The sequence below is a fragment of the Petromyzon marinus genome, chromosome 12 (assembly GCF_048934315.1).
Source record: "Petromyzon marinus isolate PM22_M1 ecotype Great Lakes invasive population chromosome 12, UKy_Petmar_22M1.pri1.0, whole genome shotgun sequence".
Classification (NCBI taxonomy): Eukaryota; Metazoa; Chordata; class Hyperoartia; order Petromyzontiformes; family Petromyzontidae; genus Petromyzon; species Petromyzon marinus.
In genome coordinates, this window is record NC_133678.1 from 6,222,753 (window position 1) to 6,250,065 (window position 27,313).

Consider the following 27,313-nt stretch of genomic DNA (forward strand, 5'->3'; position numbering starts at 1 on the left):
TTGACCTATCGCAAAGTAGGATTGCATTTCCCAAACTACAGTCCATATTATCCACGAGCCTTTTTGTATTTTTGCATCGTTTCGGTACAAAATTAAAACTGTCATTGCACACTGCAAACATCTGACCGACTGCTAATCATGACACAGAGAGCAATGATTCGCATCAGCATTGGAGGTCCATTGTGTGCGTATATGTGTAACACGCCTGTCCAACGAGACACAATAGCGCCACGTCACGTGGGACGAGTTTATCAATCACGAGCTAGGTGCGACATGTGACGTCTGGTGTCCGTACTTTAACGGAGAAGATTGGAATACTTGGAGAGATGGACCGTGGTGGGTCGTGAGGACTTTGGTTCGGGGAAACCTGCTGTGAGTCTTAAACTCCTAGGCAGTATAGTTTCAAGGTCAAGAACAGATCCCATTGATAGAGTGTGGAGAGTACATATATTTCTCAAGCCTACACATCGACAAAGGTCAAGTAATATTTTACAAAAGCATAAATGTCACCCAGAAGCCACCCGCGTAATATTTCGCTGCATTTTATTGTGCGTCGATATAACATTCGCCAATGAGGAGCTTTGTCATTGTAAAGCAAACAATCAAATATACGGTTTTGCAATTGACCTTAATTTGGAGAAATTATTTATATATTTTTTATCATCCAAAACTCACTCACGGAGGCTATGATGCATTGCCTGCATGCCTACATTATTAATCCTCAGTTTTGGTTGTTGATTGCACTGCGTTGCTTTTATCTGCCAACCTGTCACAAATAATTTCCCCAGCTTATAAAGAGGCGGAAACAAAATTAAGAAATAAAATGACGAGCACAACTGTGAGCAGAATACAATGTTCATTAACTTGCATTTCAAATAAACATTAATGTAAAAAGCTTTTTTATTATTATCATATAATCATTACACACAGTCTAAATACTCTCAATACCATTAGTTCCACCCCCCCCCCCTCTCATCTGTATATGCACACCAAGAAATATTCAATTACATTTTAACTCAAACTGCTGCCACTGTGAAATGCTGGTGGCAGACATTACACAAATTAAACATTCTGGCCATGTCCATGATTTGTAACTGAGAGATTTATCTTTTACAGGGCTACTATTTATTAATAGCATTCAACGAGCTCGATACCGACATGGTTAATTCCACAGAGGTGTGTGCGTACAAGAGTGCTTTGAGTGTTCACTCCACGGTCTCCCTATAGTGGGTGTGCGAGCTGGAGTGAATCGCGTATGCAGGGAGAAAGTTGAGCATGCAAATTTTCACATTTCATTCTTCCAGCTTACTTTTTAACAAAGCCATTTCCTGCCTCGTGCTTTTCGATGGGAGCAAGTATGCCACAAGTGTGAACCTATGTGTTGTACTTCAAATAGCGTTTGAAACCAGAAGATATACTATAGCAGAAGGAGTGTGTTTATCTTCAAGTCTGCGTAAAAAAAAAAATACAGCACCACACATGTATCGTTTGCCTTCTATTTCCCTCTGATGATGTAAAATTAAATATTCGCACAGTTTGCAATAACTTTAAAGTATTAAGTACAACAGGGGAGCTATCTATGCCATGGTATGATATCGTAACGATCAATTGAAATCCGATGATTAAGTAATTGATTATTTAACCTAACAATGCTATTCACTTGAAGAGCAGACACCACTATTTATCTCTGCAAATGGGTTATTATGTGTCAATTGTATATCCTCACTGAATATTTAAAGCGCGAATGCAGATTAATTATAATACACATCGAGTGATAAGCCATGGCAAGTTCAAGGTCAAAGTTCAGTCAGTTTTCTTAATGTTTTTTTTTTAAGAAAGCCTGCATTTGAATGATACTCTGATCTCCAATGCTGGAGAGTTTCCCCTTGATTCATGATCTGTGACCTGACATATCTCTCCTCCATGTAATTCTGTCGTCATGGCCCAGCCTAAAACGTGTGATTGTGACATACAGCAAAAAAATAAAGTTTACGCGCATTTAATCAAATTGGAAGTTTCAAAGTCCAAGTTCGCAGGGGTTGTTAACAGAGAAGTTACGTCTCATTCCCATTTTTTACAACGGCTGCACACGTTTATTTCTTTATTTATTAGTTCCACTCTGGACCTCGCTGAGAAATTCAATTTCTCACCTTATAGCAGGCGCGATCAAACAACAGTTGGCACCTTCCCCCCCCCCCCCCCCCCCGTTGCCTACGTCCTATCCAACAGAGATGCTGCCGTGGCCTTACGGTTTTACAACACTGCCTCTTGCAATCCACAAGTCACACGTTCAAGCTCCCTTATCTAACCACTAAGTTTGACCTATTCGGAGTTTGCATAAAATAGTTCACCATGCATTTTCAAAAATTGGGCACTTGTCACTTGAACCACTGGATCCCCGAGTTTATGCCATCATCTCACGTGGCATCAATTGTCACTTTGCAGTGGCGGATTGCTCTCATTCTCCACCACCAGTGCAATGGTGATGAAGAAGTCAGGGCCAGGAATAATGAAACATATATAATAACAACAATGTAGTACATGTGTTATCAACACTAATCGTACAGTGCACGGCTCTCACGGATGTGTTGTTTCACAGACAGTCAGCAGTAGTTTCACAGTATGGAGCAATGTTGCTATACGTAATTACATCCACTTTGGTTCTTTCGGTGAAGTCACGTAGGTATAAAATGAAATGAAAATGTAATTCCAATTGAGTAATTTTCAGCTATTATTTTTTTAGAACTTGAAACATTTGAACCATGACACTGGCACACGATAGCCCGACACGATGTGAATTATGTTGCGGGATCTTAATCGGAATCGGAATTTTGTATTTAGACTGGAGGAATCCGATAAGCTGTGAAGCTCTTTTTCACAGATGTCCAGTGTCCACGGATGTCCAGTCAAAACATCCGCTATGGAGCAGATGGAGCGTACCTGTGGTCGCTGAAACTGCCCATTGTTTCAACTGCCACGCCGGGGAGATCGAATTGAGCCGGTGACCTCTGGATGCAGGTTCAGTGTGTGAACCGTTATACCAAGGCACCTCCGATGAGCCACGGTTGGCTCTGTATGTGTCAACCATTGCACCAGAGCAGCACCCCCTTCAGCATGAATCGACCGCCCCTGCTGGACATAGTTCATTAGATTCCTCCAGGATACACCAAAAATATTCTGATTCTGATGAAAATACTGACAAAAATCAATCAACCTTAAAGCACACGTGGAGGCTGAAGTTCGATGGCTTACCCTCTGTAATCTGATTTACATCAAAAACGCATCCCTTCAAAGGCAGCTCAACATACCTGCCTTCAAAGTAAGCTATAGCTAACTGCTCAAAAAAGCCCTTTCATGTGCAACAAGGGCAAGGCAATGTAAAATCAGGTGAGTTATGGTCCGAACATTTTTCCAGAGAAGCATGGCGAATAGAGGAGTGTTCACTTTGTTCGAAAACGCATGTCTTCAGGCTCTCAGTACTACTTCGTATGAATCTAGCTTTGAAAAAAAATGGGCTCAATTTTTGCATGAGATGCTCGCTGTCCAAAATGTTTTCTTTTATAAAGCATGCCGTGCTTATCTGTCTTTTTGGAATAAAACCTGACTGAAGCTATGACTTTTAAAAAACAATCGACTATCAACCATAAGCTCCCCATTGGAAAAGTCCCTTAATGCTGGTTCTGTCATCTACAGTATTACTAACATTGTCCAGTTTCAACCAAGCAGAAGCATTATCCTGATATTAGCATATACGACTTGATTATAAAGACCTCATTCAGTAACTGTTTGAGGTGGGTCATTAATGACGAGTGAGGTTTAGCCACATCCCAGAGGAGACACGATGCAGCTTTACTAATCGGATTCTTTGCATTCCCGAAGAAAATGCACTACTAATGCTCTCTGGGGGTTATGCAGATACGCCACATTAATTCAACATAACACCACACGTACGGCAGAGGTGGAATACAACATTATAATTTTTGCTCGTGTTTTTGTTTTTTTTAATTTAATAAACATTGCTATAACCGCTATAACAGCAAATTATTAAGCTGGCTGCAAAAATATTGCCCACAGACACATGTGACATCATGGTTGATGCCTGTAAAATTTCTTAGAAATGTCAGCTAGCATTGATAGAAACGACTACACTTCACAACTATATTGGTCACGTATTATTAAAGCCCACACAACAAGAAATGCATACATGACTAGAACATTTTGACGGTTGGGAGATTATTTGAAATGCTGTTTAAAAAATGAGTCAAGTTTTTAAAAATATATGTGTAGCACTTGGTTCTGTGAATAGTGAGAAAAAAAGCACGTGAATATATTTGCATGTGCAGTAGAGAATGAGGGAACTAATATCTTTATACAATAAAAAAGAGGATGCTAATGCGTAAAATATCCAAATTATAAAACGCCGTTGACAGTCCATGGTAAGAGAGGCGCATTTGGAGACGCCTAAATGTGTGAGCGTAAATATTGTGGACTTCTTTGCTTTTCAATAATTACAGTTTATAACTTAATTTGTATGATTGCATACTTCATTCGTCCATTGTCCTTATGGACACATGCTAATTGATACTGTGATATCTGAAAGTACGTATTAAACTGTAGAGTTAATTTAAAATTGCTAAATATATTCTTGCAGAATGGCAGAATTTGCATAAACCACTTCACGTTGCTTTGGTGAAGTGTGCTCTATGTAGAAATATTACTGCAAATGCATTTCTAAAATGGTTCTTGTATGCAACAATATACATGTGCATGTGTATATGCTTGTACATGTGAATAACATTGTCAATCTATTCACGGCGATAGCTCAATTATTGGAAAATGCCCAGTATTGTCTGATTTGTAAAAGTTTTCTTCCCTGAGAGCAAAAAATGCATGACAATTTCCCGCATGTTCTTACTTTCACAATGGCTGCATGTAACCTCAGGTATTGCGGTCTATGGTTTTTTTTTCTTCCCAACAAAATGTCTGTAAAAAGTACGTATACAATAACAGGCTATTTGAAAATAAGAAGTTTCTCAAATTGATCCTGCGAGGAAAAGAAGCTCTTTACATTTCAACCGATTAGACCTTCCTCAGGAAACATTCAGATTTATAGACACTGACTTGAGCAATCATAGAACTGAGATCATTAATTAATCCGAAATCATTTAATCACGTATCGACACATATTTACGACACATATGCTGTCGCTGTCAATTTTGTGCTTTGGGTGTTACGTCATGACATGAAGTATCCTCTCAGATCTCTTGCAGAGCGGTGCAACCATTTGTGCTATAAACGGCCCACAGAATTGGCCATCACTGAGCTACCTCTGATACTTAATTAACCTCTGCTCCACACATACAGCAGAGGGCAGCACTTACACTCGCTCTGCATATGTGAGCGAGGTTCGTCCTATCACAGTCAAATCGTTATATTAATTCTCAGAGGCAAATTTTATGTGATTTTTTTTGCAGGATCGTGTTCAATCGTTATCATAAAATATGATCTATTCATTTCTAGATGAAAGTCTCTACATATAATATCCATCCCTCAGTCATGCGATCCCACAATCCATTCCAATCCTGTGAATGAGCTGGTAATTCTCTTTGACTTGTTTTCTCCTTTGACTGCCCTGCAATGCCATGACCAGCCTTGCCCATTGGCTGTCACCTCGCCAAGCTGTGTGTCCTAGTCCAAGCTTACGTTCGTGAACAGCCAAAACAACAATGTATCTCGTCAAGGAGCATAAGCCATCATCACGCGAACTCTGATCATCCTCACAGCGGGTTTTGGCTAGCCATCGAACAAAGACGATGACTGCATCGCGCACTTTCAGGTGCGGCCGTCTGGAACGCTCTTCCTTCCTATATTAGGAAGCCACTGGGAGCTATGCACTTTTAAATCTAGATTGAAAACTAATTTCTTTAGAGCAGTTTTTTGTGTTTAGTTTGTTGTCCTTCCCCCACACCTCCGTACGGTGCGAAAGAAATTCAACATAAATTCATTCGCATTTGTTTTGTGATCCATGTCCCCATATTTCAGCATCCCTTCATGCGTCATTGCATCCTTCTCATCTTTTGTTCCACGTTCTTTTTGTCTTGGCAGATTTTACACACCAATTGAAGATGTTCTTCTGTACGCAAATTCATATGTTGCAATTCACTACCAAATTAAATTTTCTGAAAGCACTCCAACCTTGCTGGCCTTTTAATTTCCTACTTTTTTTACCCAGTGTGCATTTAATATGTGTTCTCTATGTATAATCAATTATTTAACGTACTTTACAGTCGTGTCCTTTACACACACACACACATATTAATTTGTTTAGTGAACTTAATGTACCAGAGGTTTATTTTGCTCATATTGATCTTGAGCCTTATTTGGTAAGTTATTTAATAATATGTATTCGTTCATAATTGTTTGTTGTTACAATGACTTTGTCACCAGCAAATGTGAGATGGTCAATACATTCTCTCTGCACGTTCATGCCTGAATTTTGCCAATACAATCTTTTTAAAAAAACATCTTAAAAGGTTGCTGAAAATAGTATTGGGTGAAAGCACGTCACCTTCTTGATTTCTATTCTGATATATATTTTGTTATTCTTTTTTTAATCGAAGCTGAGTGTAGCTTTTCCGTATTCGTAATGTTAACTATATATTTTTAGTCAATGCTTTGCTTTTTGATACCTAAAATGACAACCTCAGTTTGCACTGAATATAATTATTTTCATCGTCCATAAAGGCTAGTCATAATGGTAAATAACATTAATTTATCTCTTCTTGAATATGACTCAATATATATTTCTTTGTTACTGGTAGAAAACTTTTTGTTAAACCAGATTGCTGCCCTGGTTGGTTGGCCTCGAAATTGTCCAATAGTTTATATACGTGACAAGAGGCTAATCTATATTCAAAATAATTCTTCACATCGGTTTTGTCTCCGATTTGAGCCATTTCATTATGTAAGTCCACGAATTTTGTTCCCATAGCTGGTCCTGCTACCTGGATGATGCTCAGAGTTATACCAGCTGATTCAAATATTTTCCTTATTTCAAGAAGCAGTAACCTCTTCAGCTTGACACGTGGAACATCCTCCTTCTCACGTGACATGTATTTGCTTCTATGGGTATATAAATATGTTGCTGTAAATATCTAAATGGAATTGCTCGACTAGTTATTAATCATATCTAGAAAGCATTATGGTTCCACCCTTTTAATGGCTATTATTTGTGAAATACCAATCATCAAATTAGTTTTGCTGCTACCGTTGCTTTTGCATTCAATCTCCAATCGTTTGCGTTTCTTACATGACATCACGCTGTCACCATATGGGCATTGGCAGCTCCGTCTAATCTGTTAATTTAGCATTAAAATTAACGTTGAATTATAATATATTATTACTTTATGGATTTAGTTAAACCGGTGTTAATCTTTTAAAAGAATCGCTCACCATGAGTGCTGGTGGCTCGTATCGTCTCTTTCTTCCGCCAGGCTTTGCAGTATCAAGTTTGGGCCAACTATTGGCAGGAAAAACGTGGTCCCACCATTTGCAATTACATCTGTATGACTCGTGATGTGGTAAGTAACCTGGGCAACACTATCACTTTATAATGGTGAGACTGCATCGTTAAAGGTGGTACGGCTAATGGTGCAGCCCAACAAATGCTTGCTCATGCCACTGCTGATGGCACACCCTTCCACGACTGAACGGATGTCTTAAAGAAACACTCTGACTTTATCACACCAGACGTAACTTGCCGATCGATTAACTATGGTGTACCCATTTATAAAGCTAGATGGTCAGAGCTAGTGGCGGGGGGGGGGGGCTTAAGAACCTGCCCATTATTTCAACTGCAGTTCTGGGAAATCGAAATGGCAACCTTTGTTTTGGCACCACGGTGGCAAGATCTTAACTATCTCGACTATTGGGCAGGAGTGCATGGGTTGGATCCTGACCAAAACGCCTGTACATCCGGAGTTTGTGTGTCTTGCCCGCGGGTGGATTTTTCTCTGGGTCCTCCGATATTTCCCTCCACATTTAGATTCAACATGCGTTTAGAGTATTTTGCTACTATAAATTCCCACACGATAAGCAACTTCGCTGAGTTATCTTTTGTGACCATGTCGAGATATCAAACTGACATGTATAAAGAGGGATGAAAGTGGTACTTGTCCGACCTATCGTTTTTAAAAGTAAATTACAATCAACTATTTTAATTCACCAACCATTCTCAATCCACTGCTAGATTAAGGCCTCCCATGGCGGCTGCTTGGATGAAGTCTCTTATTAATGTCTGTCACCGTTAACATTTTTTTAGCTACGTAGTTAGACATAAAATCAAACAAATCGCGACGTTTCGATTACAACACAAGCAACCTTCAGCAGGTGGGAACAACCACAGCAGGAACAAATGCCGAAGTTGTTGTTCCCACCTGATGAAGGTTGCTTGTGTTGCAATCGAAACGTCGCGATTTGTTTTATTTGATTTTATTTTCTACCTAGGTGACTTCACCGAAAGAACCAAAGAGTATGGATTCCTGCAGTCACGAAAGCTTCAAATCAAGATTTTTTTTTAGTTAGCTGTTTGTTCTAGTTTCATGTGAAATTCAGTACCTTTTCACATTTTGCTGGTTGCGGTGTATCATTTCCAATTTGCATGCTAAATTTGTCACGTGAAATGTCTAATGATGTTCTATAGAAGTAAGGAGATTGCAATCCTATTCTTTCTTGTGAATATTGCACATTGAATCTGTAAGTAGAATAACAAGATAGCTGCTTGACAAAATTATATATAAATACACAGGTTTAATTAGAGTAAGTGATGGGATGTATGGTTTAACAACCTCATTTTTTAAAAAAACGTGAAAAGCAATTTGGAGATATTAATTATTGGTCCTGATGAAAAACAATTGCAGCTTTGATAATAAATTCAGTGATCTATTTTTACATCATCATCATCATCACACAAGTTTACGTAATGAGGTCACATACTGAGAACTCCAAATTTAAATGACTGTGCTCGAGATACCGGTTCAGTATCTTGGCACGGCAGTTGAAATGATGGGCAAGTTCTTAAATCCCCCCCCTTGCCCCAATTCCTTTGCTGTTAAAACAGAAAAAAGGGGGTGGGGGTGTTCAAATGTGGTTACTCCCATCTCTTCCAAGACATTTATTCAGAGTGGAAGAGTAGGGCAAAATACGTTCTAGAGGTGCTCTTCAAAGCTTCCTCTGATAGAAGCCCTTCCACCAGCGGTAGCATGATCAAGAAAGTGTAGGGCTGCATTTCATATCGTAAGTACTAAGAGTCAAAATGATATATATATACCATCACTAATACAGCATGTATAACTATACGATTTTTGGAAATGCTGCAATACAAGGGAGTTTCAAGGTGAAAATTATATTGTTAAAAAAACGGGCAGTTGATGGAAGGCCCACTGGACATTGTGGCAACGTTCATTTTTTGCAACCCAAGGGTTTCCATCAACACATTTTCAAACAAGTGCTTAGCACCACATATGCGCACAAATGCACGTAGGCATACACGAGCAAACACAGTATTAAATGGGAAAAAAAAACAACTGCACGGACTCACGTATGCGCACAGCTGCGCATACAATGGAAGCAAGACGACAAGTCAATAATAAATGTATGAGGGACATGCGTGTACGGTATTAATAAAAAATATCTATTATATATAAAAAAAAAAAATTCGCACGTCCATGTGACCTGCACAATTTCAGGTTACGTTTCGAATCTAAGATCCTTGGGTTAGCACTGGGTTAATTGCAGCCCACCCAGCGCTTACACAGAACGCCGGGCTCGAGGTTTGAATGTCCTGGGCACAAGGGGACCTCATTGGGCCGGTAATTGAGTGAAGCCCACCCGAGACCCCTTGCTAACTGCCAGCATTCATCACACACACACACACACTATTTAAATACTGTAGTAATGAGAGCCCACTGGGATACAGCTGGAAATGCTATACCTGTTCAAATCAACCTGCAGGAACTCAACACCTGCAACCTGTACCAGTAGCTGCTCAAGGCATTCGTAAATTGAACAAAAAACGCAGGTGGCCAAGCAACTCAGAAGGCCCCGAATTAATGGACAAACCAGAAGTTTATGAAATAACAATTCAAATTTAAATCCCAATAAACATAACAAGCTAATTAACGTCAACAAATCTAACCCATTTCTATCGTCTTCACCTCTATTTGCTCGTCTCACTATGTTTCTTACCTCACTACGTCTCTATTGTTTATCCATATATCTTCTGTCAACTCACGAGGATTTTATTAATTGAAAATGGAGGGGGATCATGAAAATATGTTTTGCTTAGGGCTCCTAATGTGCTATCACCACCACTGGATTGTAGAGCGGACAGTACTATGCATTATATGAGGCATGCAGTTCGTGTAAAGGGAGGATTACCACAATCAATAATCCACAATAGGAAACGGACAGGTGTTTATTTTATATTGAAGCAATAGATGAAAGTGGATTATTTTTGCAGAGAAGAAAAAGCTATAGCTTGTAGACACAGGGTACAACACAGGAGACGTGATCAGTCGCTGACTGACAGAAAAGTGTTTTTTTTTAAATTCCACAATGGATTAAGTTTGTGTCATCTGCATGACGTCATACGATAAAGCATCCATTCAGGAATCTCACAAAGCAGTGACAGAGAATGACCACAGCCGCGATTTAAACATATATTAAAAAGTTCCCTTGTTATCGTTTCCACGGCAGGGGGCATACTGTCACACAAGCTTTGCTATGAGACTGTTGCATGAAAACGAGATGTTTTGTTTTAAATCTCAAGGCTGGAAATTAGCCAATTTAAGCGCAAAAATATGTTTTTATATAGTTTTGTGTGTGTGTGTGCATTGGTGATCAGGCTCAGACCGTCAACTTGCTACATACATATGAGAAGCCAGTGTAATAATGTGTGGTTGCCCAGATATGAACATAGAATCGAAGTGGTGCTAGCTCAGCGTTCTGACCTCCGTGCCACTCAGAGGACAGTGCTTGTGTGGGTAAGGCAGGAGGAATAAGAAAATGTCTTCATTTAATCTTTCTTTGGACTGGATATCATTACTGCGGTTGCTGAGTGATCGTGGTTGGAGCAGTGGTTCGTGCACTGTGTTATGAGCCTATCAATCCGAGAAGGGTGTTTGATCATGGTTAACATCTGTTAACTAATATGTGTATTACTCTTGGGTCCCCTTTATCAACCCGCATTGACTAGCTTGGTGAAGTATGGTGAAATAACTCCGACAACCAATAGTGCATGATAAGACCTTCATATTGCAGTGGGTTAAAAAAGGGTGGAAACTAATATTTTATAATGGCATTCAATTGTGGTGTTCGTTTATGGTTATTAAATGTGCTTCGAATACTTTTCTGACAAGATCAAGTTAAATTCGTTTAAGAGGTGGATAAAAGGCAATTAAATTAATCCCATTTAGAAGAATACCATAATAAATCGACACATTTGTTATGTGAACCGTTTTGGGTGTCTGTTTTACTGGGTCACAAATTTCCTCGGAAATGTTTAATGTGTGTATGTTGAACTTCTTTTGCACCGTACATAGCCAACCGTGCTAATAGGTTTGAAGGTTTAATAAATGTGTACATCTTTTCTCTAATGATGCACAATTGTGTGGCTGAAAAACCATATGCATCAGAAGAGTTGAATGTAAAAAATATATGTAATTTATTCATCTGATTAAAGTATAAATGTATGGAAATTGTATATAATTATACAAAAAAAATCAGTTTACATTTATTGTATTAATTGTTCGTGCATTAGTCCGCAGTCTCTGAGCAATGTGTATTTGCAGGACATAAACAGGTACTATTTTGAAAGGTGATAGCTTCGAGAGGTCTTCAGCAGTGCATTTGTCATGGCAGGTGATGAGTATAATGACGATTTTTCAGCAGTACATGCAATGCATATGTAGATATTCCCAACATACAGTTATTTTAACCCTGTATAATTCTAATACATTAAAAAAAACTTTCAATCCATTCCAATCATTCCAAAGAGCAAATTTCTAAATTACATTTATTTCAAATTGCGTTCCACCGGGTAATTGAATTTGAATGCAAATAGGATTCCCTATCCTGCATTCCATAACGATCACGGCATTAAAATACAATTCCACAGCTGCCCGGGACTCGCCGTCCCAATGAAATAAAAGATATCCAACATTATGGACCATAGCACCTTGTATCCGTGATGATTTGAAATGGCTTTAATGCAGAGCAGCCGTGATCGGCCAGCACAGTTGCACCCTCGCTCCCCGCGCTCCCCAGCCGGTCTTTCCAATACCCCCCCCCGCCCCCCATCATACCTCTCCCATGCTGGCCCCTCCCTCAAGGGGTCGCTGAGGGGGATCAATTTAGTACTGGAATGAGTAAATTCAGCGCCCGGCCCGCCGGCGACTCGTCCCATCACGCGCACGCTTGCGCGCTCCTCTCGGCGAGCTCCGAGCGCATTCCGTGCTGTGTGCTGTGCGTGGCAAGTCTGGAGCCGGATCTCACCGCATCTCGACTCGCCTGCTTTCCCACGCAGCAGTAGCAGCAGCAGCAGCGGCATTGACACGGACGCTCCTCTCGCTACCGCAATTCCAGCGAGGGTTTTGTTGCGTGTGGAGGAGAGAGGCGGGCGGGCGGGAGAGAGAGGAGAGAGGGGTGTTGCAGAACAGCTCCACGAATCTATAATTTGTCAGCGGCGGCAAGTGTGTTCATGACCTGGGCAACCCCAAAAAACTGCTAATTATTGAGAGGGAACTTTACACGCGCAGCCTCAAAAGCAAGCAGCAGCACGCTCGGGTAAGACGATTCTCTCGTTCGTTTGTAACGCTGATTGCATTTTGCACTCCGCATTTGTTTGTGGTCGCTCTGAAGAACTACCAATGAGCAAACGCACAAGCATGCTAAATGGACGGCTTCTTATTTTGTTGCAGACTAACAAGGTATTGTTTTGAAATGAGTAGATATATTTTTTTTACCAAATGCTTCAGGTTAATGTAGTGTAATTATAAACGACCATGATACATGTGCAATATAATCGGTGGTTCTTTTATGATTTTTTAAAATACTGATTTTCTATTTATTTTATGTTATTTCCAAGCATGCGTGAAGCGAGCTTGTTATGGTGATTACTATGCCTCAAAAATGCCACGTTGAGTGTGTCTATCTTCAGAATTCAATCATTACACAATGCCGTCGGAATATCACGCATATAATGTGTAACCTTAAGTAAGTGAAATAGGTCACAGAAGCCAAACTTATTTTGTGAATTTGCATTCCATTGTCAAATACACGCGATGTTAGGGAGATATTATATGTTTGACGGGCAGCTTCATGCAACGTGACTAACCTTTGCAATGCGATCTTGTTTCGTTCTTTCATGAAGCAGTCTTCCTCGGTTTTTCTTCCTCTCGTAAGAGTGGCTTGGAAAAGAGAGGAAAGTGTGGTGCGTGTTGTGTTGGTCAAGTGATTGACAAGGACGGCTTCTCTGCTGGCTTTTACAGAATTTGTTATCGGAAACAGAACTCCCCTCAACCTGATGGATTTAGTATGATGGCTCTGTCTGTAAGTACTTTTTTTAATTTATCTCTATCACTTTTTCTCGAATGCATGCTTTGAGGAAATACAACAGATGGTTTCACGCTGGTAATATTGAACTTGCATGGTGATTCTGTTTTTAATATTGATTACTGAAGATGTTTCAGACAGAATTAATGAAACCTGAATTTGTTTTTCTTGTGTTATGTCGTGGACGTAGTTGAATGCCAGTGTTTTCATCTGATTTCTACCATCGAATTGGCATTTTGATACATCTGATGCTGTATCAAATGATTCTGCTCTTTGAATGGCAATGCATTTTAATTGTGTGGACTATAAAAAAAGGTTTCAGTTTTGTTGCCAGAAAAAAGGGGAAAATCCCTATTATTACGTTTTGGTACTGGCAAAGGAGGTCTAATGATGTGTGGACTATGTTAATACACCCACCGTATGAGCACGCATATGCTTATATTTGTGTTTTGCACTTGTAGAAGCTGTTGGAGAAATCAAAATCAAGCAAAATAGTGCTATCATTCGGACATATCCAACGTGCACTAAGTGAACAGGGAGCTGAACAAACTTAAAAGCTTGACTGCATAACACGCATTACTGGTGTAATTACATTGGGCCAAATATTGACCCTACAACAAACTACACAAACGTTCACAATGAGTATAAAAGGCTACCTTTGATCGCTACAAACCTACACCTCTCACTGTCAGGAAACCCTGCGTTTTCATTGGAATTAATTATACACTTAAGTGAACACATCTAACTAGTCATGTCCATTGGCTGCATGCATCCCATTGTCGTACATTAGTTGTAGTTATCGACAAGGCGTGACAATTAACACGATTGTGATTAGTGCATATTAGACATGCGTTACAGTGGGTACTCAACCGCCCGTTGATTAGCGCGTGGAGCTGTGAATTGCAGTACACCCATGTTACCAAATGTTAAGGCTCTTTCCCTTTTCAGCCATCAAGTATTTTCTTTGCTTGCCAATGTCAAGCCAGGCACGTAGTAGATACTATTGCGTCTACTCGGCAAACAATTTGCTGCAATCTGATTCAGTTGTCGTTTTTTGTTTCCTATTTACAACACATGTTATTGGAGACCATTTTAAATGTTTTATGCAGTCACTCAGAAATATGTTTTAACCACCGCTAACATATTGACAAAAAGAAATTCTAAGCCGTGCAAACAGAGAGATATTCTGCTTTGAGAAAGACATCTCTTCCTGTGGAACATGCGATGCATCGTTGCGTACAGAAGGCAAACACAATTTTGCTAGTTGCAGCAATGAGCAGAGACGGAATGCGAGAGAGGCAGGATGTGTTCATGGCAAATGCGTTACTAAAATGTGTTTTCCATTAGGCAGGACATGCCATTGAGCTTTATTGTTTGATGTCCTCTTGCATCTACTTGACGTTTCCACAATTACAATTGTGGAAGTAGAGAGTGCTACAATTTGTTATTAATATAAGAAGGCATATCAATCCCAGCATATAACGCAGCTAAAGCAAAGCACGTGGGGGAAATAGTGTAATTATTACAGGAATCCAAAAGTTTGGTGAGAGGTGGATATTGCAAAAAAAACATAGCCTTCTGCCACTATCATTTTCACACTTGAGTAAATTTTTATTGAATATTTTTTACAAATTGAAATGTAAGGTACAATTCAATGTTAAAAACCCCACCTATATGTATGCATGTGTTGTGGTTTGAGGATATACTTTGTGTGATTTATTTGAGAAACAATGATGGCATTATCTTTTAAACTTTTTGGGAAAAGTGAGTGCTCTTTTTCTATAAGGCAAAGATAAATGTGCAGCCTTAGAATTACTTGCTCACTCGAGATAACTCTAAGGAGTACTTCTAGAGGGTATTGTTGACCTACTCTTCCATATGGGTCACATGTTTTATAAGAGGTAGTCTGAGTAGATCAAAGCAGGATTTAAGAAACTCACATATTGTTTGAACTGGCAAGCCTGGAAATTGAACCGGTGGATTGCAAATCTAGTGATGACACCATCCCTCATTTTTGTAATGGCAGTCACCATCAGCAACATTACACAAAAAACACGTTTGAATAATTATAGATGTAAATAACGTTTAGAATAATTGTAGAGGTTAGAATAAGTATAATTTATTTTATTTCATTGCATATAGGCAACGTATTAACTTGAAATTTGCTCTAGAGTACATCAATAAACTTATTCTGATCAGATATTAAAAAATAACATCCAACAATAAACATCTTCCTGAATGTGACATTATAGTTCATATTGACGTTGAGTTACTCTGTTGCTTTAATGTCAGTGTGTGAGTCAGTTCATCCGACTGGCAAGAAAAACACATTACTTTAAACTCTCTTGGAACATTTAACCGAGTATTTGGAGAAACTTATGGACAGAACATGAGTGCATTTGAAATTCTAGCGTGCTTTACAAAATGACGGAGTGAATGATATTTTCTCTATCCTAGGTGACGTGAATGAGAATGAAATATCCATCATTTAGAGTATCAAGTGCCGGAGCAGAGGATAGTCATGGCAACTTCTTAGATCCAATATCACTGACAGGGAAATTAATCTGCATCATCGTGCTCACCGACATGCTCTGCCACACCATCTAACAGGTTTCCCAGTTCCCGTGCCAGAACACACGGGGGTATGCCAAAGCAATGCCCCCAAAAACAATGATCTTTCTGTTTACACTCAGCTCACGTTCATTTTGCTTCTGATATTCCTATATTATCATGCACGTGCATCTCGCTCACAACTGTAGAATGTACACATTCGCCCTCGTGAATGCAGAAATCATGGAAAAATCAAGCCAGAGAGGAAAATGCATCACACACAAACACACTTTCTACTTCAGTAGGCACACCAGAATTAGTTTGGCATTAGAATCAGAAAAAAGGTGCTAGTGATACAAATTTAAAATCAAACCTCGTAAAACTTCGAGTGGCTTCAATGCTGGCCGACACTTTAATGATATTGATGTTAAGAAAGTTATTTGTAAATTAATGTTTTATCTCCTGAACTGTGTCACTTGCAATAGCGTTATTAATTGGGCTTTCACCATGATCAAATTAGTCTAAAGTCACGCTATGAGAAAATGACAACATGTTTTGCAAGAATACAGAATAAATACACAACTTGCAATAACCCAATGTGCACTTTTCATCCAAGTAAATGTTTTGCAATAGCCCTCGTTTAAATAATCATTGCTTCCGAGTACAAACATTGTAAGGCTGTACATTTAATATTTGATGAGAATCAGTTCTGTCTATCGATTGAGGGCAGAAACCGAGGTCGGTGTTTGCATAAAAAAGTGACAGATCATTGTTTGAATTCAATTGCCCGAGAGATAGTGCGGATACACTATTGAACCTGAGGGCAGGAGAGGTGGAAAGCGGTGAGAATCTCATTGATTTGCGTGCTGTGACAGGATTACCTGTGGATGGTCTATGAAGGAAGAATCACTCTTTGCGCTTGGCTCAGCGCAATCATTTTACATCTGTTTTCTTGAAAGCTCACTTCAAAGCACTTATTCTCCATGCTGTTGGTTTTCATACGTGGTGGATTAATAATGCATGTTGTACTTGCCTACCAGCACCTTTTTAACCAACACGTTTTGCTCAATGTATACCACTGCGTGTAATGTGTCAAACGTCCCATTGTGCTCCCAGTCACGACACTTCCACACAACGTTCACGACTTCTCTATTGCAATCGGTATTTTGCAGTGTGCGTCTTTGCAGTGGCTGCTATTGTTTCCATACAGCATGTGGGGCAGTGAGATCAGGGGAATGTCACTCCGTACAGGAGATTGTCATGTCGGTGCAAAGCAAGATTGTTTTTTTTTACAGTACAGAATATTGTATGCAACAGCTGCTGAGCAGAACAGACAATCTCTACTCATTTCTGTCTCACGTTAGGCTTGGTCTAGATTGTGCATCTTGAATGCACCGATGGTGGTGAGTCAGGAGATGCCCTTGCCTTTTAATTCTTTCACATCTGAGGCAATGGGTGGTGTGCTTGCATGGCCATAAGTTCAAGGTAGCTTATCATACGAGATGATCAGTTGTAATAATGATAACTTACAGATATTTGCCAATAACACTCTCCATGCCGTTGTTGGTCTTGGGGGGGATGTTTTGACTATACTTCACCATGCTGGTCACTGCAGGTTGGTGAAGGAAGGGGGGGGGGGGGAGAAAGATGTTCGTTGTCGTTGGGAATAAAATTAAGGTCACAGGGTTTAAAGCATGGTGCACTGGCTACAGCTTCACCACTCCTCGAGGATCAGTGGTATCAGATGGCATAATGAATAATTAATTACTCTATTCTATTTATCATCGTGTGTGCTGTTGCTCTGGAGGCGGGCAGACCGATGACCAATGTTTGGCCGGCTCGTCGATGGCGTTTGTCGTGAATTCTAACTGAGCGGAGTGGTGGGCCACGTGAGGGCTGTCAGCTTCCATCCCATTATGTAGCATTGGTTACGAGGCCTTTGTTTATCCAGTAACGTCTCATTGAGTCTGGAAGGTCCTGCATTGGGATGCTTGATAATTCCATTAATTAGTGTTTGGCATGTTGAGGAAACTGCAGTGCCCAGAGAACACCCATGCAGATGGATTAATGCATGCTGTGTACTGCTTTCCAAAGGACATCTCACAGCTCAGCAGGTTTGGGAGTTCTATAATGTTGTCACCTACCATCCCTCGCCTCCAAAGTGCAGGATTGCAGACATTCATCACCATGCCCCAATTCAACATTTTTGCACATGGAGTCCTAAACTAAATAGTAGTATGATAATAGGTTTCCCCCCTTTTTTCTAGCAACAAAACAGGTGTTAAGATGTTAAAACACCAAACTGAAACCTTTTACAAGGAATCATGTCTGCAATAACCACAATACTTGTGGTCAGAATTCAAACAAAAAAATATACTCTGATAATAAATGCATTGTCCTTGAAACTGATTGGTCCACACCAGAGACAGCTTTCTTTTGAGCCTCGTCTCAAACGGTGTTAGACCAGAGGACGCCAAAAGGCTAACACCGTTTGAGACGAGGCTCAAAAGAAAGCTGTCTCTGGTGTGGACCAATCAATTTAAAAGACAATGCATATATTATCAGAGTGTTTTTGTTTGCATTCTGACCACAAGTATTGTGGTTAATGCAGACATGATTCCTTGTTAAAGGTTTCAGTTTGGTGTTTTAACATCTTAACACCTGTTTTGTTGTCAGAAAAAAGGGGAAAACCCTATTATCATATTTTGGTACTGGCAAAGGAGATCCCATGATGTAAATAGTAGTAGTACTCACAGCATGGTGGGAATAAAACGGCATCGTACAGGATGAAAATATATAACTTTAACATCAGTGAGACACATCTGCACACAATGTCCTGGCCAATTTGGTAACAGACAGCCACAAAAATTCACATTATGGGATCCCAACACTAAAATAAACTGCTCACTGAACATCAAATGCTCGAGTAATTGTGGACCACAGGACCAGTAACTATGATCTTTAGCATGAAAATTCTTTCTGACAATAACTGAAAATTAGAATCCGTAGATCCAATCAAACATGATGTAAAAACCACGTTGACCGTGACTGCATGCCGAGTACTCTCCACAATGCTATTCATTGTGGCTACCAGCTGCATGGCTAGCTTATCACTCAATAGTTGTGCTGATTTATTGTGCATGCTGAATACGTAATGCGCACTCTCGTACCTTTGTGCATGGTCAAGAAAGTAAATGTCCTTTGGGCATTCAACACATTCACTCTCGCCTGGTGGCTGTTACGAATAGGTTGAGCGAGCGGCTTGCAATCAGACAGTTGCGACTTCAATGCCTGGTTTGGGGGTTGACTGAACCCATCATCCCGCTTGGGGTCAATAAAATAAGTACCACTTTGCGGAGAAGACAACAGTGGTTATTCAAAAGAGAGATGCTCCCTTGCCACAGTAATGTGGAATTTCCCCCCACTGGCTCAGTGCGTTAAGCAGGGGGTGAGCACAACCTCAATGCTCACGTGAGCCAGGAAATCACTTTGATTTTATTCAACACTGGAGTTGCGCACAGTGTATAAACCTCATATGTAATGTTGCACTCGATCCATCCAATATGCCAATGCTGACCCCTGTAATAGAGCAACTGATAAAATGTGGCCCATTACACAATTATCCGAGGAAAGCGTCCAGCCAAGTATTGCAAAGAAAGAACACCAATTCAGTGCACATGTGATGAGGAACACTGAGTCTGTGCTATTATATGACTGTTTGAATGATAATTTACACATTAAAGTTGACATGCAATGTGAAATGTTTTTTGTGATATGTTGTTGCTGCAGTTGTTCTGCAGAGGTTAAACTCATTAAACGATCCTCCACATATCAAGATGTTATTTTGATAAATTATATTAATTTAAAAACTCTTTTGTTTGTGTGCATTGCCCATGTTGATTATTATTATGATTAATGTTACTTAATTATCACTCTCAGAGGTGACAGGCATCAATAATTGTTTTCTATGCTTTCACATTTTTTGTTCATATTGAAATTATACATGGTTCCAATATTGGGTAGAATTTGGTGCACATAATACAAGCATTTGTATTTTCCAGAATCGTATCTATATTGTGTACAGTATGTGGTAAATGATAGAGAAACCTTTCCTCAACCCAGCGTGCTCATGTGGTTGGTTTTTCTCTATAATTGTTCTATTATTCTGTTCCCAATAATCTTCCCGAATGTGTGTTTGTGTATGTATGTATGTTGATTATCTTTCACATTGTACGAAGCCAACCATGCTAATCGGAGGTGCGGGAACAACTTATATTGTACGATAAGAGACTAATGGATGTATAACCCTTGAAGTAAGTTTTATCACCCTTTTTTGAACAGAATAATAATTGAAACACCATTGCGTGATTGGGGCATTTCAATTCATGAAAGCTTTCTCGACCATTGATCACATGCATACTATCAGATTCCAGAAGAATCAAATGAATTTTCTTTACCATTATGCTTATCCCTTGTAGATTATGAAAAAAGCATTTCAATCGGCAGAAGTTAATGCGGTCATCCAACCTCTCGTAAACCTAAGCCTATATTAAAAAAATACATGATAACTTAGAACACTGAAACAACTATAATAAGATTACATGAAAATAAATAACAACGTAATATTAAATGGTAATAAGCAACGGAGAGACGCCTTCCCCAAAGTTACTCACAGCAACGTTAGAATATTTTTTTCTTCTGAAAAGTGGATTGTAAATATGAACGGCAAACATTTTCACGACTGAATCACCAGATGTGCTGATGATGCAGTCATGATGACAACCAATGGCAATGAAAAACAGGAAATTATGACGTAACAATAATAAACACAGCCTAGAAGAAGAGGTTAAGATGAAATTCCTCAACGAAATCCCCCAAAGTCATGTCCAATAAGGTTGCTAAACATTGAAACGTATCTGTCAAAATGACACAACCAGAAAACGCATCGAGTGCATGGATACCAGACGAGGATGACAATGATGAAATAACTCGGTGGACAAAAGCAGGTCAGAGTTCGTTCGTTTCTCAGTCCGATTGTAGCAGTGCAGACCTCCCTTTCCCTGGTGACAGACTCCAGCACTACTACACTACTATACACTACACTATACACTACTACACTATACACTACTATACACTACACTATACACTACACTATACACTACACTATACACTACACTATACACTACTACACTATACACTACTACACTATACACTATAAACTACACTATACACTACTAAACTATACACTACTAAACTATACACTACACTATACACTACTATACTATACACTACAGCAGCATGTTGAGTAGTGGCAGTGCAGACCTCCCTTTCCCTGGCGACACACTCCAGCACTACTACACTACTATACACTACACTATACACTACTACACTATACACTACTACATTATACACTACACTATACACTACACGATACACTACTACACGATACACTACTACACTATACACTACACTATACACTACTGTACACTATACATTACTACATTATACACTACTTCACACTACTACACACTTACCGAAAGAACCAAAGAGTATGGATTCCTGCAGTCACGAATGCTTCAAATCAAGATTACACACTATAACATAACTACACTACTATACACTACTACACGATACACTACTACACACTATACATTACTACACTATACGCTACTATACACTATACATTACTGCACTATTATACACTACACTATACACTACTATACTATATACTGCTATACACGACACTGCTATACACTACACCACTATACACTACACCACTATACACTACTACACACTATACACGACTACACACTATACACTACTACACTATACACTATTCTACACTATACACTAATATACTCTACACTATACACTACACTATACACTGCACCACTATACACTACTACACTATACACGACTACACACTATACACTACTACACTATACACTATTCTACTTTATACACTACACTATACACTACAATATACTATACACTACACCACTATACACTACTACACACTATACACGACTACACACTATACACTACTACACTACTATACACTACACTATACACTACACTAAATACTACACTATACACTACTATACACTACACTATACACTACTATACACTACTACACTATACACTATTCTACACTATACACTATTCTACACTATACACTACTATACACTACACTATACACTACACCACTATACACTACTACACACTATACACGACTACACACTATACACTATTCTACACTATACATTACACTATACACTACACTATACACTACACCACTATACACTACTACACACTATACACGACTACACACTATACACTACTACACTATACACTACTATACATTACACTATACATTACACTATATATTACACTATACACTACACTATACACTACACCACTATACACTACTACACACTATACACGACTACACACTACACACTACTACACTATACACTATTCTACAGTATACACTACCATACACTACACTATACACTACATTACTATACACAGACTCTAGCTCTTCCTGGGGAATTCCCAGGCGTTCCCAGGCCAGCCGAGCGACGTCGTCCCGCCGCCAGCAGTGTTGTCCTGGGCCGGTCCCAGGGTCTTCGCCCAGGTCACAGTGATTTTGGAAAACTAATATTGAAATGCAACGCAACAATTCAAATACATTTTTGCTCGGTGTAAATTACCCGCTTGGACATATGGACAAGATACGCGGTTTATTGAGAAGGTAAACAATTATAAAGTACTCAAAAAAAAAGGTACTCTGTTGGACTTGCACCAAGAGGCAGGGAAATTAAGTGATGCGTGAGAGAACATCGGCAAGTGACCGATAAATACGTTTGACTAAAGAAAAGTAAGTGAGCTTGGACAAGGGACATCACAAGAACAGATGATGCCTGGTGGTCGTCACTAACAAAAGGAGTGGCAGCCAAAGCGGAGAAGAGAGAATACGTCCACTGTGGAAACGGAAAAATGAAATCAACTCGCTTACATAGCACGTTAGAGCGTTAGAGATTTGAACAGTTTGGCAAAGCCTTTATAAAAATGTGAATAGATCATGGCTGATGATGATGAGTACAAACAGACAAACATAACTAATCACGAACAAATGTGTATACGTATCTATGGTGAACTTAGTTTGCGCCATACGTAGGCAACCGTGCTAATCAGAGGTAAATATAAAGCGCTGCACTTGTTTTCTGCGAACAGTATTTAAGAACAAAGCTAATAATTGCTGTACAAGGATATGACTAGGTGCTGACCCAGCCAATGTTCACATTCTAATATGCAACGCAATAATACAATAATATCATAGATAACAATAATGATGATTATGATAATCACTGTATCTGAAAATAACAAGAAACGTGTTGTTTTTAGTGTACCTCATCAGAATTCCTCTCTCGTAATCAGCAAGAGCTTTTGTTAATGCGTGGTCAATGCAGATGTAAAAAAAACCTCATGCTAGTTGTAGCCTGTTTACAAACCTTCATCAATGCTGACCCAGCCAGTCAATAAAATCTCATTCAAAGCTGTTCCACGTGTTCTTTCACGCAACGTTCAGACAATCTTACGTATAATAATTGTTTGCTCGGTTGTTATTTTTCCCCCCTCTATATCTCAAGTAAAGATACTGCTTTAGCAAATACAAAGTGGTGACGACGGTGCTCAATGACATGTGCATGGTCAGGTTGGGGGGTGGGGGAGTTGACGATTGGGCTGGTATCACCACGCACAGGTTCCTCGTGGGAAATCATTCATTCCCATTGTCATGTTGTCACTCATTTGCCAAAAAAACAATCATTAGGAATCACCTATTGCGCTGCTGCTGACATCATGGCTCTGTTTAAAGCTTCTGTAACTGAATCTCCACTGCGGACTGACTGCATAACACTTTTATTGTGAATAAGCATTTAATATGAATATGCTTTAACTTTCTGGCAATAAAGCAGGTGTTAAGATGTTCAAACACCAAATAGGTTCATATTGCAAGGCATCAAGTCTGCATTAACCACACATACTTGTGACAAAGCATGCAAACAAACATGTCTCACCAAAATTGCTCAACCCGAGCTATTATTACTTTGCTACTTGCGTGGCCTTTGCACTGTTCGCCTTTTGGCGTTCTCTGGTCCAACACCGGTAGTGAGACAAGGCCATACAAAGAAGGCTGTCTCTCTGAAGGCTTCAAAGACAATGCATATATTATCAGAGCACGTTTGTTTGCAAGCATTGCCACGAATACGTGTGGTTAATGCAGACTTGATGCCTTGCAATAGGTAAATGTTCGCTGTTTGAACATCTTGACGCCTGTTCTATCGCCAGAAAGGGTAAAACCTATTTTTATTTTTTCATCATTTTGATACTGGGAAAAGAGAAAAAAAAACCGGTCCCATAAATATATCATTTGATGGAATAATCCTCGCCGAAAAAGGAAAGGTAAAAGCGCAACCATGCACTTGCCTTCCTTACGCCACTGCTGGTGGAAGAGCCTCAACTTAGAGGGAGCTGCAGAGCCTTTCTCCCCACCCCCCTTCCCGACGGAGTATTTGGGCTCCTCTTCCACACCGCCCAGACATTAAGTAAGAGACCCACACTTTACCCCACCCGCCACCCTCGACGTGCCAATTGCCTTACTGCGGTGTACCCGTTCAAACTGCAGGGGGGGAGGGACTCTAAGTCATTGAATTGCCCAATGTTTAAACGACCTCACCGACAGATCTCTTAATTGCAATTCTGGAGCGCAAACTAATACACAAACCATGGCAGCATTCCCAATGGCCAGTGTTATCGCGCACTCGTTAATTGGTACACTTTTATGATATAAAGCGGTGGGGTTGTAAGATATATTAAACGATAGGAAGACATACAGTGAGGGAAAAACGTATTCGATCCCCTGCTGATTTTGTATGTTTGCCCACTGACGAAGAAATGATCAATCTATAATTTTAATGGTAGGTTTATTTGAACAGTTAGAGACAGAATAAAAACAACAAAATCCAGAAAAAACGCATGTCAAAAATGTTATAAATTGATTTGCATTTTAATGAGGGAAATAAGTATTTGACCCCTCTGCAAAACATGACTTAGTACTTGGTGGCAAAACCCTTGTTGGCAATCACAGAGGTTAGACGTTTCTTGTAGTTTGCCACCAGGTTTGCACCCATCTCAGGAGGGATTTTGTCCCACTCCTCTTTGCAGATCTTCTCCAAGTCATTAAGGTTTCGAGGCTGACGTTTGGCAACTCGAACCTTCAGCTCCCTCCACAGATTTTCTATGGGATTAAGGTCTGGAGACTGGCTAGGCCACTCCAGGACCTTAATGTGCTTCTTCTTGAGCCACTCCTTTGTTGCCTTGGCCGTGTGTTTTGGGTCATTGTCATGCTGGAATACCCATCCACGACCCATTTTCAATGCCCTGGCTGAGGGAAGAAGGTTCTCACCCAAGATTTGACGGTACATGGCCCCGTCCATCATCCCTTTGATGCGGTGAAGTTGTCCTGTCCCCTTAGCAGAAAAACACCCCCAAAGCATAATGTTTCCACCTCCATGTTTGACGGTGGGGATGGTGTTCTTGGGGTCATAGGCAGCATTCCTCCTCCAAACACGGTGAGTTGAGTTGATTCCAAAGAGCTCCATTTTGGTCTCATCTGACCACAACACTTTCACCCAGTTGTCCTCTGAATCATTCAGACGTTAATTGGCAAACTTCAGACGGGCATGTATATGTGCTTTCTTGAGCAGGGGGACCTTGTGGGCGCTGCAGGATTTCAGCCCTTCACGGCGTAGTGTGTTACCAATTGTTTTCTTGGTGACTATCGTCCCAGCTGCCTTGAGATCATTGACAAGAACCTCCCGTGTAGTTCTTGGCTGATTCCTTACCGTTCTCATGATCATTGCAACTCCACAAGGTGAGATCTTGCATGGAGCCCCAGGCCGAGGGAGATTGACAGTTCTTTTGTGTTTCTTCCATTTGGGAATAATCGCACCAACTGTTGTCACCTTCTCACCAAGCTGCTTGGCAATGGTCTTTTAGCCCATTCCAGCCTTGTGTAGGTCTACAATCTTGTCCCTGACATCCTTGGAGAGCTCTTTGGTCTTGGCCATGGTGGAGAGTTTTGAATCTGATTGATGGATTGCATCTGTGGACAGGTGTCTTTTATACAGGTAACAAGCTGAGATTAGGAGCACACTCTTAAAGGGAATTACCTGTATAAAAGACACCTGGGAGCCAGACATCTTTCTGATTGAGAGGGGGTCAAATACTTATTTCCCTAATTAAAATGCAAATCAATTTATAACATTTTTGACATACGTTTTTTTATTTTGTTGTTATTCTGTCTCTCACTGTTCAAATAAACCTACCATTAAATTTATAGACTGATCATTTCTTTGTCAGTGGGCAAACGTACAAAATCAGCAGGGGATGAAATACTTTTTTCCCTCACTGTAACCGCTCAGAGTCAACCTTAAGCAGACCGTTAAAAAACAATGCCGAGATGCCGTTACACTCATTCCGAGGGAGGGAGAGTTAATAGGTATGCTTGCACTGCCAAAACAAGTTTTACACACAAGGGGTCTAGGCTGGTGTCCCCCTCTGCAGGCTGCTCACGTTCTCATCTTCACAACATAACGCGAGCATTTCAGAAGCAGTTAGACTTCTTCTGCTGTGTTTGGGGGGAAAAAAAAAACCAGCAAAATTGATGGAAACCAGTTTGGGGTGTATCAGCATGGCACATCATGACAGCAGAAAGAACATGAGGAATAGAAGACGTTGATGGGAAAAAAGATTGTACTTGCGTGACATCAAGATATCCATGTCTGTGTTAGGTCACAAAATGGGCTGCCCCAAACTATTTATAAAATACAAGGTTTGGTATTTTATAAATAGTTTGGGGCAATCAACGGTGCAAGCTTCCTACACCCCTTCCGCTTCTATCCACCCAGCAGTTACTGTGGGCACTTCATAGTCAGTCATTCGGAAGGTCGCGTCTGGTGTAACAAAGTATGGATACTTCCATTGTTCCAGGACATCTGGCCAGTGTAGAAGATTAGGCCGAAATACAATCTTAAAGGTGCTGTCCGTCTCGTGGAGGCTCCTTCCACCAGCAGTGGAGTGAGAGAGC

The 27,313-nt window shown here is 40.1% G+C and overlaps 1 protein-coding gene and 1 long non-coding RNA gene across 6 annotated transcripts in view; one reads left to right on the top strand and one right to left on the bottom strand.

Annotated features, from left to right (window-relative positions):
• The window catches only part of LOC142924323 (uncharacterized), a 192,703-nt gene extending 180,057 nt beyond the window's left edge, over positions 1-12,646 (bottom strand). Inside the window, exon 1 of the long non-coding RNA XR_012941519.1 lies at positions 12,553-12,646. This is a non-coding gene — a long non-coding RNA (uncharacterized LOC142924323). The remainder of the gene's footprint in view (positions 1-12,552) is intronic.
• LOC116941632 (gamma-2-syntrophin-like) overlaps positions 12,339-27,313 on the top strand; it is a 150,760-nt gene continuing 135,785 nt past the window's right edge. For 2 of the 5 annotated variants that reach the window (XM_032952899.2, XM_032952901.2), the window contains exons 1-2: positions 12,346-12,843; positions 13,548-13,608. In XM_032952899.2, the coding sequence (XP_032808790.1) occupies positions 13,594-13,608 (15 nt within the window). In that variant the 5' untranslated portion in view covers positions 12,346-12,843; positions 13,548-13,593. Of the gene's footprint in view, positions 12,844-13,547; positions 13,609-14,072; positions 25,630-27,313 lie in introns of those variants that run through there. The other 3 variants (XM_076066545.1, XM_076066546.1, XM_032952900.2) reach the window with 3 other exon arrangements.